At 48.6% G+C, this 17,999-nt stretch overlaps 1 protein-coding gene across 1 annotated transcript in view; it reads right to left on the bottom strand.

Moving 5' to 3' along the window:
- Myo18b (myosin XVIIIB) overlaps window positions 1-17,999 on the bottom strand; it is a 209,156-nt gene that overhangs the window by 59,693 nt on the left and 131,464 nt on the right. The window contains exons 36-39 of the mRNA XM_031337427.1: window positions 16,744-16,860; window positions 13,653-13,736; window positions 12,681-12,818; window positions 10,024-10,209 (exon numbers count right to left, since the gene is read on the bottom strand). Of these exons, the coding sequence (XP_031193287.1) occupies window positions 10,024-10,209; window positions 12,681-12,818; window positions 13,653-13,736; window positions 16,744-16,860 (525 nt within the window). The remainder of the gene's footprint in view (window positions 1-10,023; window positions 10,210-12,680; window positions 12,819-13,652; window positions 13,737-16,743; window positions 16,861-17,999) is intronic.

Here is a 17,999-nt window from a genome sequence, read left to right on the forward strand (position 1 = left end):
GGGAAAAAAAAAAAAAAACCAAGAAACAAAACAACAACAACAACAAAAAACAACCAAAACATTGTGGCAGTATTCGGGAGTCTGGGGACCCAGGGCCTTATCCCCTTTTAAGACCAAGTTGCTTTGGTGTTGGAGTGTTTGTGGGGCCAAGGGGACAACCAGAGATCTTGGTGGCTGGAGAGATGGAGTATGAACTGCCACCCCTGCCCTGCCAGCTCTGAGCGTGCAAGAGGCCTGAGCAGAGTGCGGATCAGTTGAGAATGCTGAGCCTGAACCTTACACGTGTTGGGCCATTTGGATTACGCTGAGATAATGCTAACGGGCAGTAATTAGGAAACCACCTCCCAGCCGGGGGACCGTAAAGTACATTATTTACACCCGGCTTGTGGCCCCAAACGCCCTCCATATGGAATGACTTTTTAAATACTTCACTTCTCACTCCAAATAATTCATCTTTATGAGCTCGACTTCACATTTGCAAGCAGAGAATGCTCTGAGCTTTGTAAAATGAGCCCTTAACCCCGAGCTGGTGGATGCTCGGGGCAGCCGAGGAGGGGCCGAGTGCTAATCTGAACACTGGACACATGGCTCATTGAGCACAAAAACAACATAAAGAAACAAAAATAAATGCCAACACTGCACGGGGTCTGGCTCTGGGCTGCTCAAGGCTCTTCCTGGATGTGGGCAGACTCAGAACAGGACAAAGGAGAGAAAAGGGGGGCTGTAGGAATCACAGGGCAGGGCTGAGAGAGTGGCCTGCATCACCTGCTTCAGTGTTTGGTTTTGTTAGTATAATGGTGTGTGTGGATGATTGTGTGCATATAAAAGTGTATGTGTGTGTGCACGTGTGTATGTATGTGTGTATGCCTGCATATATGTGTATGATTCTGTGTGCATGTGAGTATGTCTCTGTTTGTGCATGTATGTGTATGTACTTGATTGCTTATGTATGTGTGAGTGTGTGTCTATGTTGGTATGTATGTGTATGATTCTGTGTGCATGTGTGTGTATGTTTCTGTGTGTATATATGTATCCATGTCTGTGTGTATGATTCTGTGTGTATGTTGGTATGTGTGTATGATTCTGTGTGTATATGTCTGTATATCTGTATATGTCTCTGTGTGTATGTATGTATGTGTATGTATGTCCATGATTGTCTATACATGTGTGTATATATGTGTATATATACATATATACATGTGTGTATATGTATACATACATATATACACTTGTATATACATGTATATATACACATATGTTTATAGCTGCATGTATGTGTATGTTCTCTGTGTGTATGCTTGCAACTCTGTATGTGTATGTGTAGGTGTATACATGTGTGTGCATGTCAATGTGTGTGAATGTATGTATGCTTTGTGTAGACATGTCTGTGTGTATGTGTGTATGCTTGTATGTATGTGTATTTTGTGTGTGTGTGTGTGCATGCCTAGAATCAATCATGCTTATGGCTCTCTAGGGGCTGTTCATCAGTCACTGAAAGCTTGTCAGTCAGGCTAGGCAGGATAGCCAGCAATCTCTTGACATCCTCTTGTCTCCACACATTGAAGCCACAAGTATACAGCACCATGCACAGATGGTTGTTCTGTTGGTGTTGAGGGTAGAAGTCTGGTCCTTATACCTGCATGGTGAGTGCTCTACCCACTGATCTCTCCAGCCCTGATTACACTTAGTTTATAGTCTTAGGACTCAGGTTTTCTGGCATGGCAACTTGCCATGATATTTGATTCCACAGCCATCTGACTCTACACCTATCTCCTTCCACTCCCCAGCAACTGGAGCACTGGCACCCCATTCCAGTGACCCTGCTCCAGGGAGACTCTCAGGCTCCTCACAGCTGGCAAGGACTTGTTATCAAACTGACAGCAGTTTTGCAAGCTAGGCGTCAAACACAGCTATTAGTAAAAATTAAATGATGTGAATTGGCCATGAAAAAATTATATTAAAAACAAAGATGAATCTCATATTTCTTGATGATTTTACTGGTGCTTCTCTGTGATCCACACTTTGGGAGTTTGTGTTTGTTTTCTGTGTTGGGGAATGATGGATGATGGTGTCCTGTGTGCCTGGATCCCCTTCTGTACCCCTTCCCCTCCATCCTCCCCCCCCTTCCCCTGAGTACTCAGCTTCAGGTGGGAAATTTACACCATGAGAATTGGCAGCCACTAGAAGCCAGGAAATGCCTCCATGAAGAGCTAGCTGAGTACTGTCAGGCACTCTCCAGTTTCTGTCCCCAGGTCTGGTGGATACTATGAGAACCAACCCAGCCATGTACTGTATGCAGGGAAGACTTTTCTTAAAGGAAATGTATGGACACAGAGGTGGGGCCAGGCCCCTCATTTCCTTAAGACCTGAATCTCTTTTCATTTTTCCCATTTGAAGGTGAAAAACGCACCCCTAAGCAATGGCAGATCCATAATTCATGGGCATATAAAATTGATGCTGGGTTTAACAGAGGAGAGCTGTAAGTGGCTGTCCATTAACTATTTATGAGCCAGTCGGGGTGCTGACAAGCCAGACGTGGGGAGGAGATCACACCCATGCTCCCATGTTTTATTTAAACATTATTAAAAGTACACAGTCTACAGAGACGCTTTCAATCCCTCCCGGAATCTGAATCCATCCTGAGGTTGCCGCTGGGTCTCAGAAAGCTTAGCCCTGGGTTCTCTAGGATGCTACTGTCCTTTTGCTCTGAGCAGGGACTTGCTTCTCCCCTTTCTCTTCCAGACCCTCTCTTCTCATGGGCTCTGTTTCCAGCTGCCTTGTGATCTGCACTCCATTGCCCTGAGCCTCAACTGAGTCATCTGTAAGATGGGACATCCCAACATCGACTGTGAGGATTTGATCAGATAGTGTGTGACTTTGCCTCTTTGGGATGATGGGTAATGCCATTTTTATGGTAATGGCTTGGAGCAAGGGATGCTGTCTGTTCCTAGCGGATAAAGGACAGGGGAGCTGCTAACTGTGTTAGAATGTACTGCACAGCACCCTGCCCCTCACAGCTGGGAAACCCTGAGTTAAACCATGAAAGTTTAGAACTTTTCCATTATTTTGAATATGTGCTTCTATGAATAAATGCCATGGGTCTAAGATGTTGGAGTCAGAAAATCATCCCTGAGAGACTCAGGCCTGGGTTCGAATTCTTACTCTGTCATTTAGGAGAAAAGACCTTTCCTCGATGGCTCTGGGTTCCTCTACCAGTAAAAAGTAAAGGATGGGAAAAGAGCCCAGCTTGAGGAAAATGGACAGCACCAGCCCTAGCTGCCACCACAATCATGACCTGAACTGACATATCCCTTGTGGGATAGAAAATATAGCATGCAGGTGGCAGACTATATCAGAGGGAAGGCGAGGGTCAGAGTCTGAGGTGAGAAGGAGAAACCAAACGGCAACCAGTGAGCATCTACTGTGTGCTACTATTCGGCATTTCTGTACTCTGATCTCTCTCATCTGCACGGTCATTTAGCGGGCTCTTACCTGTGCTTCACAGGTGAGAGCAGACCATGCAGTATGAGCTAAGGCATCCCTGGGTCTGTCCCTTCTGATAGGCGATGCCCTGCCTTCCCATTCACATCCACTGAAGCCTGGTTTGGAAATGGGATCTTTACAGAGGTGATTAATGAAATGATGGTGTTGGGTGAGAATCCCATCACAGCTTGGGTATGAAATGTCCCCCACGGGCTCACAATTTGGAAGCTCCTGGTGGCCCTATTTGAGGAGGTTCTGAGAACTCAGGGATGAGGTCAAGCTAGAGGAAGTCAGTCATCAGGGTCTACATCATCCCTAAGTGCCCCCATTTTGCCCTCTGCGTCTCAGCTCTTTACCACACCTTCCATACCATACTGTACCCCCCGAAGCCATGAGCCAAATGATCACTGTGACATGAATGATCACTAATGCTGTGGCCATAAATTCAGTGAGTTTGGCCTCAGAAGAAGACACGCAGGGTCAATACAGAAGAGGAAGTCATATGAGGACAGAAGTGGAGACCAGCTGGTGCAGCCAACTGCTGAGGATCACCTGGAACCATTGGACAAGGAACAAGATTGCCCTGTCCCTCCTGGAACCTATGGGGCAGGGGGTGGACCTGCCGACACTTTGATTTCAGACTTCTGACCTCCTTAGCTGGGACACGGTAGACCTTTCCTGCCTTAGGACAACCAGGTTTTGGTAATATAAAAGCCCAATAGGATCTATACATTGATCCTCACACAAGTCAGAGCAGTTCCATGAGTGACAGAGGGAGGGAGTGGGGAAGGGAGACAATCTGTCTCCATTGGTGTGATGGGAAGGGTCTGGGATGAGATAGATGAGAGGGGGAAGGCTGAGCAGTCAGGCTTGTAGCCCCAAACCAGTCTCTTCCTCAGGGGACCTGGGTATGCTCCAGGCACACAACAGTCATTCTCTAGCTTTTAACTAAAAATGCTGTGTGAGGCGGAGCCTGTGGAGAGCAGAGGGCAATCTTCAGGAGTCATTCATCTCTTCCCGTCTACCATGTGGGACTCAAAATCAGGCCATCACTATGCACTGAGACATCTGGCTGCTTCCAGACCTGCTTCTTCCACAAGAGTCTACTCCTGTGGTGACTAACCCAGTTGTTCTTACAGGAAGCAAGCAAAGCCTAATCTTTCTGTGTACCAAGATGAGAGATCAGATATCGATAAAGAACAGGTAAGTCCTGCACCGTGTAGGAACACGGGTATGGGGACACCAAGTAGCCAAGCACACTGACAGTTTGTACAGACCTGGGAGACCCGTGTACAGCCCCAAGAGCATAGTTTCCACCACAGGGATGTCAGGATGGAAGCGAGGGGTGTGTGGCTCAACACCATTGGTACCCTAACTTCCCTAGATACCCAGTCTAGGGACCAAGGTGGTTCTCCTGGGCTCTGTGACAATGGAAAAACAACAGAATATAAATCCAGAGAGGAGCCTTCTTGTGCCCCAATGACAAAGGAACTTGAATGATTTACAGCCAGAAAATTCTTCTCTCCACAATGGCACCTGGAGTTGCCAGGAATAGTACATCCACTAAAATTAATGGTCAGAGCTCATTTTTCTTATTTTGCAGGCAGAGAAGTTCCATTGGTAGGGTAATGGATACTGATCTGGACGTGCTGGTGAGCCAGCTGGGGGATCAATCACCCACATGCAACAGCTCACAGCCCTTTAAACCAACACCAGCTGTGACAAATGGAGCTGGCTGGGGACGGGCAGAAAGGGACACCAACGGAAGATCCATCAACATCGTTGTGGCAGCTCAAGGGTCCCAGGAGCCTAGAATCCTTTTCGGTCTTCTACAGTAGAGTAATTTTTCAGCAGGCCAGACTGAAAGGGCAGGGATATCACAGGGAAGACTTCAGTGCTAGACACACAAGGTCATCAGTCCCAGGTCCGGCATCCCAGATGCTATTGCCCTGGGCCACATCTGCTTGGTAGAGATGATGGTCAATACCTCAACAAACCTAGCATTCATTGAGAGAACCAGTGATGGAGGGAGGGAGGGAAGGAGGGAGGGAGGGAAGGTAGATGATGAATGAATAGATAAATGGATGGGTGGATGGATGGATGAGTGGATGAGTGGATAGATGGGTGCATTGGTGGATGGATGGGTGGGTGGGTGGATAGGTGGATGGGTGGGTGGGTGGATAGGTGGATGGATGGGTGCATTGGTGGATGGATGGATGGGTGGATGGATAGGTGGATGGGTGGGTGGGTGGGTGGATAGGTGGATGGATGGATGGAGGTATGAATGAATGGATGGATGGATAGATGGATGGATGGATGGATAGATGGATGGATGGATGGATGTGTGGGTAAGTGAGTGGATTGATGAGTGGATGGGTAGATAGATGGGTGCATGGGTGGGTGGGTGAATGGATGGGTGGATGGTGAGTAGATGGGTGGGTATGTGAATAGAAGGACGAATACTTGCATTATAAAGTTGGTAAATTACTTTTCTTCCTTCCAGGGAGACTTTAATTCTAATGATGGAGGGTGCAGATCGCAATACTCTGCTCTAGAACATGGATCTGGCGGTGATGATGTACATGGGAGGAGGATTTAGTGCTAAGCAGGACATGACTATGAGTGTTGTGAGCTGTCCCTGCAGAGGAAAGTGCATCTGTGTAAAGTCCACTAGTGTTAACCAGCTTCCTGATGCTGTAGGAAGGCACCAGAAGTAGACACATAACAAGGACTTCGGCTCCGTGTTTCAGAGGTGGCCTCTCGTCTTGCTGCTTTGGAGTACTGCCAAGAGGTGCTATTGGAGGTGGCTATTCAACTTACAGATACCAAGCATCAAAGAGAAAAGCAGGAGGGGACTGGTACCCCAATGTCCACCCTCAACAATCTAACTTCCTGCCACTACACCTTGACTTGGAAAGGCTACGACCCAAGCTGTAACAGTTACATATCTCATGTGTGTGAGCTGGTTGAGGATGCCTAGCATGCCCATGCCTGGTGTGACGCATAGTAGACACTCTGGAGACACACTGAAGGTGAATGAGTAGACCAAGAACTCCAACTTCTGCACAGAATGCCAGGAGAAAACACGAGAGATGATATGCTGGTCCTGGCCTTGGACCTTGACCAGAACAGATGTAATGAGTTCTCTGAGAATCCTAGGTAGGTTGCCAGGATGCTACAGCAGGGTGTCCAGCCTCAGCAACAATAACCATTTACTGTCCCAGTGTCTTCTTTTACATGCTTCAGCACAGGGGGGACCTTGAGACCACCGCCCCCTTTCTTATTGTGCCTATGAACAGGTGTGTGAGCCCAGACTTCTTTCCTCCTGCTACAGAGTGCTGGAAGCCCAAAGGCCAAGAATATACTGGTAAGGTGAGGACAGCTTCTCTTAGCAAGAAGCTGTGTGTGGTGATTGGAATTGGAAATGACCTTCGCCTGAGCTCCTGTTTTGAGCTCCTGAGCACGCCCAGTTTGAGGCGCTACTTTGAGCCTTTCAGTTGCTGGGCCTGGTGGGCTGAGGGTTATTGGAGGCAGCCTTTGAAAGTTAAAACCCTCCTTGATTCAGTTGTGTATTTTCTGTCCCTAGTGTGCACCATGTGATAGGATAACGTCACTAGCCTCTGCTGCCACAGACTGCATGGCTCCTAGCCTGTGCTTTTCCCAGCCATGAGGCGTGGTTGAGAGCTCTGGAAACTTTAGTCATGATAAGCCCTGCCCTCCCCCCCCACCCCACCCCCGCCCACTAAGGCTGTCTCAGTCATAGTTACAGAGGGGGAAGTCAACAATACAGACTGCTTAACCTATCCCTGTGGGCCTTGCTCACCTCAGAAACCCGAAAGAGACCATGGGATATGCCAGATGCCCTGGACATGGCAGCTGAACAGGGGTGTAGCCTGCTCTTCGGGGAAGAGGTCCCCAGTGGCCTTCCCTGACACATGTCCACCCAGGGCTGAGAATGTGGGTTTATCTGCAGGATCAACACAATCTCCACTTAGGGTGTGCTCAAAATCCAGAGGTAGCTGTCCTGACAAGTGCAGAGATAGATGTGGCCTGAATTCTCAGGCAAAAAAAAAAAAAAAATGTCTGGAGATGGAGGTGCAGACTAGGATTTTGCAGCCAGCTGTCATTGGCTAGGACCTGCAGCCACCAGGAGGCAGGGAAAGCCCAGCAGGGGGTAGGGTTAGGTAGGGGGTTCCTCCAAGTGAGTGTGACCCGGCACACTCCATTTTAGAGTCTGATCCCCACAATACTTGAGACCATTTCTGTGGTTTTAACCACACCTAGTTTGCAGTTGTTTGTTATATCCACAGTGGACATATCTTGAGGTTGCTCTGAGATGTTCCAAACTGCCCGAGGCATCTGTGACAGTGACATCTGTCCAATCTTTCTAATATATGAGGGTCTCTAGAGATCTGCACATTACCCTAGGAACTAAGGCACAGAGGGGGAAAAATGGAGAAGAGGAGAGGGCAGGACACTGGAAGGGGAGACAGCACAGAGGGGAAGAAAAGCTGACAGGCTGGTATGCCTGTGTGTGTGGCCAGCTAACAAAGACATCAGAGGAGAAGGAGGCTAGGAGGGAACTCATGGCGCTGACACAGGCATGGTGTGGCATAGGAAGTAGGCTGCTAATGAACCCTGCTTGTCAACTGGAGGAAAGCCTTTCTCTCCCTCAGGGAAGGAGGGGAAACTCCAGTCAGAGACCTGGACTTGTCTGGGGACCTCAGTCTTTGTATGGTACCTCGTCTGTCACCACCTAGGCAGCTGGCCTGTCAGGGGTAGAGCTGACAGCTGGACCGTGGCTGTGGAGGATGCTGGCCTGAGAAGCTCATTTGCAGAGGAGGATCATGGGTATGCCCTATCACAGACAGAAGGCACAGACAGGCGGGGGAAACAACCTCGCTTTGGAGACCTCAGGGACTGGGAGAGGCATGATACCGGTACACTTGCATGAATGTTGGATGGTGCTATATAAAAGGGGCGCTGGGTGCCCCTCCCCAATTGCAGAATACTTCAATGTGCCTGTCCCCAAGACAGATGCTTTCATGTGCTCTGTGATCCCTGCGGGAAACTATTCTTAGAACAATACATCAAAAGATGAAGGAAATCCCCACAAGGCAGAAAACAGATTAAAAAATGTTCTTGGTCCAGTCCACAGATATAAAGAGACTGAGTGACTAATACAGTAGGCTAGAGTTACAGACTGTGTGACCACAGGCAAGAACCTGTCCTTCTCTGAGCCTCCGTTTGCCATGCTAGATAGCCCCGGGCCTCAGTTTCCCCATCTTCCCAATGGATATGGATTCCCATAGGGAACGCTTCCCTCAGAACAGGAACGTTGTGCTTGCTTAGCCCTGACTTCTCTAGGAGCCTCTTTCACGTTCCACATTTGCTGTCTCTGCTCCAAGCCCATAAATAAATCCACGTTTACCACAGGTAGCACTTGAAGCCTCAGCATCCCCATTCTACACACTGTGGTTGCTGCCAGCCTTGTAGGCTGAGATGGGTGCAGAGTCATCAGGAAAGATGGACGTTAGATACAGAGCTACCCTCTCTTTGTTGCCTATCCTTTATTAACATTTATTCTGATCCTTCACTCTTCAGTCACCCAGAAGTTTATATTCTTATTCTCCCAGGATTTGAAATCATTTCACATGTAGTTACTTATTACACTGGAAAAAAAAAAAGAGCCATTCGGATATATGGGAATAGTATGAGCTATAATATCCATTGGCTTCCTAGGATTTATTGTATGAGTACACCATATATTCACAGTAGGCCTAGACGTAGATACACGAGCTCACTTTACATCTGCTACTATAATTATTGCTATTCCTACTGGCACGAAAGTATTTGACTGACTTGCTACATTACACAGCGGTAATATTACATGGCGGTAATATTAAATGATCACCAGCTATATTATAAGCCATAGGCTTTATTTCTCTATTTACAGTCAGTGTCCTAACCAGAATTGTTTGATCAAACTCCTCACTTGATGTTGTACTTCATGACACATACTATGCAATTGCCCACTTCTTCTATGTACTATCTATAGGAGCTGTATTCCCTATTATAGCTGGATTTGTCCCCTGATTCCCATCATTTTCAGGTTATACTTTAGATGATACATGAGCCAAAGCTCACTTCCCTATCATATGTGTAGGTATAAATATAACATTCTTCCCTCAACATTTCTTGGGTCTTTCAAGGAATACCTCGATGTTACCCTGATAACCCAGTGGCTACCCTATCCTTGGCATTTGCCATACGAAGCAGGGAACACTGGCCTGGGTATGCATGCTTCTGGCAGAAGATTTTTGGTGGGCTTTGTATATACCTCAAGAGCCTGCAGGCAATGGTAGTGCTGTCTCTCAGCCCATCGGCATCTGCTTTTCTCTCCTTAGTAACCCACCTCAAAAGGCCCAAGAGGGCAGCCTGGAGTCTCCCATCAAGAAGGTGGTCCTAACCCCTAAAAGGAAGCTCCTACCCCAGCTCAAATGCTTGACTGAACAAGAGCCCACCAGGGCCAGGCCTCACCAGTTCCATGCAGCGCCGGCTAGCTTCCTCCTCCCGCTGGACTAGCTCCTGCATCTCCACCTTCAGCTCCTCCAGGCGCTGCTGATAATATTGGCTGCTTTCTCTCTGCTGCGCCTCCGCCTTGACAGCCCGAGACAGCTCTTCACCCATCTTAATCATACTGTCTCGAAGCCGGATGACCAGTACCTGGGAGGGGCAGAGAGCATGGTTGGTCTCACCTGGGAAAACCAGGCGCCCAAAGGAAGGTCTCAAGGAAATGAGATCCTTCACTGGGCCCTTGCATGTCTATGCCAAGTGGTCCAGTTAAGAACTGTGGTTTCCTAGTCTTCCTCAGAGAAGAACTAGCTGACTGGTTACCAAGTATCAAACGAGTTGACTGGTTACCAAGTATCAAACGAGCTGACTGGTTACCAAGTATCAAATGGTCAGACCCGAAAAAATACACAGAAGGATTTTACAGATCAGTCAGGTTATGTTTAGAAATATGTATGTATATACATCTATGGATATAAAAACTATGAATTTGAACAAGAGCAAGGAGGAATACTTGGAAGGATATGGAGAAAGGAAAGGGAAGGAGAAATGATCTAATTATATTATACTCTCAAAAGTAAAAGAAAAATGAAAACCACAAACCAAATCAACAACAAAAATGAAAAAGAAAAAAGAATTGTGATTTCTGCTCCCAAAATAAAAATTCACTTTGAAAATAAGAAGGATTGAGAGGCATGGAAGAACTAAGGCATGGAGAATGTACCTCTGAGAGGCTCTGGGTTCAAATCCTTCCTTTGCCTCTTCCTGACTATTAGCCCAGAGTAGGTGATTGTGGGGCTGGGCTGGGGGTGGGGAGGGGGCTCCTGTGTCTGTGTCCCAGGACGCTCCCAGCATCTAACACACTAAGCTAGGCATTGGGCATAGACAGTCTGACACAAACAGGGCTGCAGAAGGAGGGCCTGATAATCCGTGACCTCATGCCTCCCAAGGTCTGAGAAGTGGAGGGACACCCCAGAAAGATTAGTCCAATCAAACCTTTGACTTCTGGGTTTATGAAAGGGAGCCTTCGATACACTCCTCTCAACCCTCCATGCTCTGCCTTCCTGGGGACAGAAACCCATCAGAAGTAATGAAGAGATGAAGACAAAAGACTGTCAGGCACCTTGAATGCTGGAAATACCCCAGGGCTATTCGGATTCATTAAGCAGCCAACAAGCCTGGATCCCATCGGTCTGTGGGATCCCAGTGGGCAAACAGCACCATGTTGACAGAAGCAAGAGCCCTGTGACTATTTCAAGCTTTGCTGAGGGTTCTAGGAGCCACGGATAGAGGAGGCAGACTCAGGGTCAGACACTGTCATTCATAGGGAAGCTGTCCTGTGAGGTTCCATTTCAGAGATTGTCAGAGGAAACAGGGAGAAAGAGGGATTATGCAGCATCTCCAGTGACCCAGCCCTCAGCAGCAGGGACATGGACTCTGTTACATTTAGATACATTTAGACACATTTAAATACATTTAAATTCATTTAGATACTGGTGAACACTGTTTTTCCTTTCCTGCTATTAGCTGTCTGTGCTAGAGCTGAATAACAACTCCACAGAACCTTGCATGAGGTAGGCAGCTGTTAAACACAGTGCCCAGCATTTCAAGTGTTCCGGAGGGTTCCTGCCTGAGTGGTCTTTTGAACTGTTTGGAAAACCTGACAGTGAAGGTCAACACGAGTGTCTTCTGTTTATCCACAGCAGCTGTATCAGAGAGCACATGTCCCTGGGTGTGGCAGAGTTTCAGACTGAGGGACAGAGCAAAAAGGGTAGGGGCTGCTGAGAAATGAGGACACAGACTTTGAGAGGAGGGGCAAGGCAAGTGTCAATCAATGCCTGTCTGCCTCCCAGGTGCCATGTGCTCACTCTAACGGAGAGACCTGTCCTTACCCCACCCCCACTCCACACCGCAGTACCACTAAATGTTAGGCACAGACTGGAGGATTTCCACAATGGAGGTAAATTCTGTAAATATTCTGTTCCCTTGGTCCACAGAGCTGACACGAACCCACCCTGAGATGATCAGCTTAAGATGTCCTCAACAAACCCCATCCAAGCCCACTGGGGTTCTGCCCTACTGTGCAGGCCTCATCCCTGCAGCCATTTGGGCTCTCCACCCTGGAAGGCTCCACCTTGTAAAGTCAAGGTCCTGCTCTGTGCTGTGGGTGTCTGGGCTCATATGTCTGCCCTGCACCAACCTGTGCCATGGAGAGGTGGGAAAGAAACTGCCCACAAAGAGTTTGAAGTGTATGAGAAGATAAATAGATAGGCAGAGATGGGAAAAATTGTACCAATGGACTAACGGGTGAGCGGGCTGTGGAGTCTAGGGCTGAAGGGGAAGAGGAGGAGAGAAGGAGAGGGAAAGGGAAGACAGCAGACAGGAGGAGTCAGGAGAGAAGGGTGTGAGAGTCAGGGTAAAAACAGAGTGTGGGGGTGGGGGGTGGACTTCTGGTAGGAACAGACAGGAGGAGGTGGAAGAGCACAGGGTGGCTTAAGGAAGTACTGACAAGAACATGGGGGAAAAAAGAAAGGGGAGGGACAAGAACAACTGATGACTGGCAGAGGTGGAACTCGAACACCTCTCCCTGCTCCAGCCACTAGTGGCTCCTGAGTTCTAGGTACCTCAAATCTTTTAATCTGAATCTTCTGGAACTCGGTCTTGTTCTCCAGGTCACAGATGATGGCTTCCTGTCTGCTGACGATGGCGCGTTCCACAGTGGACTGCTCCAGGTACTGGATGCGAAGCTGAGCCACCTGAAGCTGGAGGCACATTGAGAAGACCACTGGTACCGACGTGCTAGCCCTGGCTCCTACCTTGGCACCTCTGCTCTACTGATACATGTTGGCTGTCCACACAGGGCAGCACTGCTAACCCGCATGCTGGCCCTGCCTCGCTTGGGGCAGCAGATGCTGAGGTGACACATCCTGGTTCTTGTAGTTCATTCTTTGCCCCCTCCCCCTTCTCCCAAGGGCCAAGTTGGCTAGGGAGAAACTCCTGCATCTGAAGCCACAGTAAAAGAAGCTGGGAGCACAACTTCACAGCCTACTTCCTGTTGGTATGAGCCTGACCATGCCAGTTCCTGCTTGAGCATCCATCTCTCCGTTTTTCATCAGGAGGCCAGCAGCTAGCTGGTGCTTACAGATACTTATATCTTTGGCTCGTTGGGAGTCAGTGCCCATGTGTGTAATGAGATCTGGCCATTCTGACAGGCATGCACATCAGCTTTAGCAGGGCTTTGATTAAGTTTGTGGGTAAAAAAATGTCGTACTGAGGTTTAGAGGGATCTGGGCTTCAACTGGAAGAGCTTGCAATGTGGTATGGCCCTGACTCAGGTATACTTTCTTCTTGGGAATGATTTCTCAGAGGAAGAAAGAGAAGGACAGGGAGAAGCTCTCACTGAATGTTGCCTGGACCATCTGTGTGTGGGGCAGGGGCAGGCATCTGTGACCAGAGTATGTGGATCTGTGTTTCCATCCACTAGGACTCTCTGGATTCAGTTGGCACACGACTAAAGTTGAGCAGATGACTGGGTGATCTGGAGGGGACAGAGAGGTCCTACCCTCTCTCACAGAGTGGCTGCTGTGAGCTCATACCTGCTCCCGCAGCTTCTGTTTCTCCTTCTTGGCTTCTTCCAGCTGCAGCTGTAGCTCCTGAATCTGCCCGATGTCAGCGGCTGACTGGAGAGGTAGAAAACAAGGTGAAGAGACCCATTTGAGAATCCCTTCTTCCCTGACCCCAGATCTCTCTATCGAAACTTCTGTGACAATGATTGGTCTTTAAAAGATGCCTCTTAACCCCACTGGCTCCATTTGCTGAGTCACAACTTCCCAGTACCTCATCTCCATTTGCTAAGTCATGACTTCCCAATACCTCATCTCTATTTGCTGAGTCACACCTTCCCAACACTCCATCTCTATTTGCTGAGTCACAACTTCCCAATACCTCATCTCTATTTGCTGAGTCACACCTTCCCAACACACCATCTCTGTTTGGCTGAGTCACTCGATGACATCAGTCCAAGGACACACTGGTTGTTGAGCTCTTTATGACACATGCCAGGGAGAGCCCAGAACAAACTGTGCTGCCCACAGCTCCAGGACAAAACTCCAAGGGTAGTATCCTGGTTTGAACGTGAAGTGTCTCCCTTAGGCTGGGGTGAGAGGAGCCGTGTTTGGAAAGTGGGCGTTTGGAAAGTAGCAGTCAGTATTCTGCCTCCAAAGATGATTTAATCCAGCCATGGATCTCACATTTGAGCATACAGCTGGTGGACCTGTGGAAGGTATAGCTTAGATAAAGGATCTCGGTCACTTGGGGTCACAAGTCACTTGGCTCCTTCCTGCTGAAGCTCCAAGGCTTCCTGTCAGCCATGAGCCATGCACTCCTCTATACTGATGCTCGTCCCAACCATCCGGGGCCAAGCATCTGGGTACCCAACCTCCTGAAATCACCAGCCCTGTAATCCCTCCTTTTGGTTGCTTCTGTCAGATGAGGGCAACAATAAAACTAAGTTGGAAGGAAAAGCACTTTGAGTGTCTGTCAGGGAACTGGGAATCTGCACCCGGACACCAGCCACAGTGAGCCAGGGACTCACTGTTCTTCTGTGTCCCCATCTAACAATGGGCTGAGTGTCTTCTTGACTCCCTCCATTGATTAGTCTCAAGGTCAAAGAGAGAGGGGAGTCAAGACCCCTTTAGGGCCTGAAGGCAACAACTAAGCTTGCCGATCTCAGAGGAATGAAGTTCTGGAGGATATAGAGGTCTCTTGGCTCCCGAGGAACAAGATTAACCACAACTCAGGCACAGGCACAGGCACAGGTTCTTTATGATGGTGGCTGTAACCCTGGTGATCCTATTCCTTATGTGGGTTACATCAGCTTGTCTAGCAGACACGCCCTAGTATTATCCTTTGGAGGCAAGAGGACATGTCTCTTGGGTCACCTCTGGGGATAAGATCGAGGAAGATGTTTGATGCTCCCAGGGATGTGGCCAGAAACATGCTGGGACCCTTGGCCCATCCCCCACTCCAGCCCAAGCTTCTCTTCTTTCCTAGCCACCAAAGTCCACATCACAGTCCTCTTTCTTCTCTGACTTTGCCCAACACTGTGGCTTTAAGTGCCCAACACCGTGTCTGAGCTCCAGCTTCCTGTAGAACAAGACAGAGGACATCTCTGCCATAGTGGAGTGGACAGGGTGGGGTGGCATGCCAGTGCACCTCTCCTGCTCAGCTACCACAAGCTTGACAGTGCTTCCCACCCTCTGTGAGCCTCATCTGTCTGTCTCTCCTGGTCTTCCCTTCCTCCTCCCAGCAGCCTCCTTTCGGCCCCTCCAGGGTTCCATGAACAGGATATGTGCCTGCCTCCCACACACCTGTTACCCTTTTTCTGGACCCCATGGTTCCACTGCAAACTCATGAACTCCTGATGCTCATTCAGATTTCTACCTGGTTCCTTCTCCTTGGGAAAGTGCTCCCTAGTTTCAGTCCTTCCCTGGACTCTCAGTTCCATTTACTAGTCTGACTCTTACCACATGCTGCTCCAGGTAGCTCCATGGCAATATCTGCTCAGCTTGCAAAGCCATTGAGCTGTCCCTTTGCTTACCAAAGTGTCCTTAGTATTGTTCACTAGGCCTGATACAGAGCAAGTCCTAGGTGAACAACAGATAGACAGACAGGCTTGATGGCTGAGTAGGTGGGTGGTGGCTAGACTGTTGGACATAATGAGTAGAAAGCATTATAGATGGATGGATGGATGGGTCTGGATGGATAGATGGATGGGCTTGGATGGATGGATGGTGAAATGGATAAGTGGGTGGATAGGTGGGTAGATGGATGGTAGATGGACAGATAGACAGATGGACAGATGGATAGGGGGATGGATGGGTAGGTGGATGGGTGGGTAGATGGATGGATGGTGAATGAATGGATGAGGTGGATGGATGGTGGATGGATGGACACATGGGTGGATGAGTGGATGGATAAGGTGAATGGATGGGTTTGGGTAGATGAGTGGACAGATGGAAGGGTGGGTGGATGGGTGGGTAGATGGATTGATGGGTAGATGAACAAATACAGATGGATGGGAGGATGGATGGATAGGTGGATGGATGGATGAATGGGCAGATGGGAAGGCAGCCTGTGGTGGTTTGATTAAGAATGGCCCCAAGAGGCTCACATATAGGAATGCTTAGTCATCAGGGATTGGCAAAATTTGAGAAGGATTAGGATCTCTCTCTCTCTCCCTCTCCCTCTCTCTCTCTCTCTCTCCTTCTCCCCCCCTCTCTCCCTTCCTTTCTCCCTCCCTCCCTCTGTCCTCCCCTCCCTCCCTCTCCCACACACATGCAGATTAGCATGTAACTCTCAGCTACTGCCCTAGCTCCATGTGTGCTGCCATGCTCCCTACCATGATGATAACCGACTAAACCTCTGAAACTGTAGGCCAGCCACAATTAAATATTTTCCCTTATAAGTTGCCTTGGTCACAGTATCTCTTCACTGCGATGGGACACTGACCAAGACACAGCTGAATGGACGGATTGGTGAGCAGGTTCATGGTGGATGGGTGTTGTGGATAGGTAGGTGGCTGTATGAAGTCAATGTTTTCCTGGTGAAGCTGCCCTCCAGAGGACACACCATCTTCCCCCGAACCATTCCGTCTACCGAATACACATGCCGGGAGGGGGCCCTGACCTGTGCAATGAGGTCCTTGTGCTTCTGCATGAGGCCATTCAGGTCATCCTGGTCCTCGTCAATGCGCTTCAGGAGGTCTGCTCTCTCAAACTGCAGCCTGTACAGCTGTTCGTCCACCTGCAGAGAGGCAGAGCCCAGCTCAGTGAGGGGCCTGTGCACTAGCTAGCACACACTTAGTTCAGGGGGATCTGGATGCAGCATGTACGGAGAGATCTGGGCCTGTGTGGACCTCTAGGAATCCATGCATAGGCATCTAAAGGTCCATGACTCAGATCTGTACGTACAAACCTGTACTGTCCGTGAGAACACGGACCTTGACTTGCACACAGGCATATCCCCAGCACAAAGCATCAGACCTGGCCTCCAACGGGTGCCCCATAAGTGTCTATTAGGTGGGTAGATGGATTTGACAGAGAGCTTTTTCCTCCAAAGGCATTACTCTTGAGTGTGTATTTGATGACGTTATATGTATGTAGGTGCATCCTGTGATTATGTGTGTTTTAACGCGTGTAGGTGTTTCCTGGTTAGCTTTTCATCAACTGGACTCAGCCTAGAGTCATTTGAGAAGAGGGAACCTCCACTGAGAAAATGTCTCCTAGATTGGCCTAGGGGGCATTTTATTATTAATTAATGAGGCCCCAACCTACTATGCGTGGTGCTGCCACACATAGAGTTGTAGGCACTCTTAAAGCAGACAGAGCAAGCAGCGAAGAGCAAGCCAGTAAGCAGCATTCTTCCACGGCTTCTGCTTCAATCCCAGCCTTGACTTCTTGCTGATTTTCCCTGGTGATGAAGTGTGATCTAAGTACGTAAGATATAAATCCTTCCCTTTCCAAGTCGCTTCTGGCCATGGTGTTTTTCACAGCAATAGAAACCCTAAGGCAATATGCGTGCATGTATGTGTGTGTGTATTTCTGGATGTGTTCCCCTTCATTTAGAACAATAACATATAGGACAAAGGGGCTCATTTAGGATCCTGCACAAGCCTAAGTTGATTCCTCTACATCTCTGTGCAAACTATAGAATTCTGTATGTCAAGTGCACACTTAAGCAAAGTCAGATGGATCCTCCAGACCCTAGACACTGTCACCAATGCGATAGATCTATAGCACGGCTCATTTGTCCCCCTTCAATGGTAACCACACAATAATGACATTATAATTATTAGTCGAGGCTTTTGATTATAGGGAGCCAGCCTGTGAGAGAGAGGCTTTTCCTTTTAGATGAGGTGGCATGCAGCAGTCTGGTGGTGAGTA

The sequence above is a fragment of the Mastomys coucha genome, unplaced genomic scaffold (assembly GCF_008632895.1).
Source record: "Mastomys coucha isolate ucsf_1 unplaced genomic scaffold, UCSF_Mcou_1 pScaffold22, whole genome shotgun sequence".
NCBI lineage: Eukaryota > Metazoa > Chordata > Mammalia > Rodentia > Muridae > Mastomys > Mastomys coucha.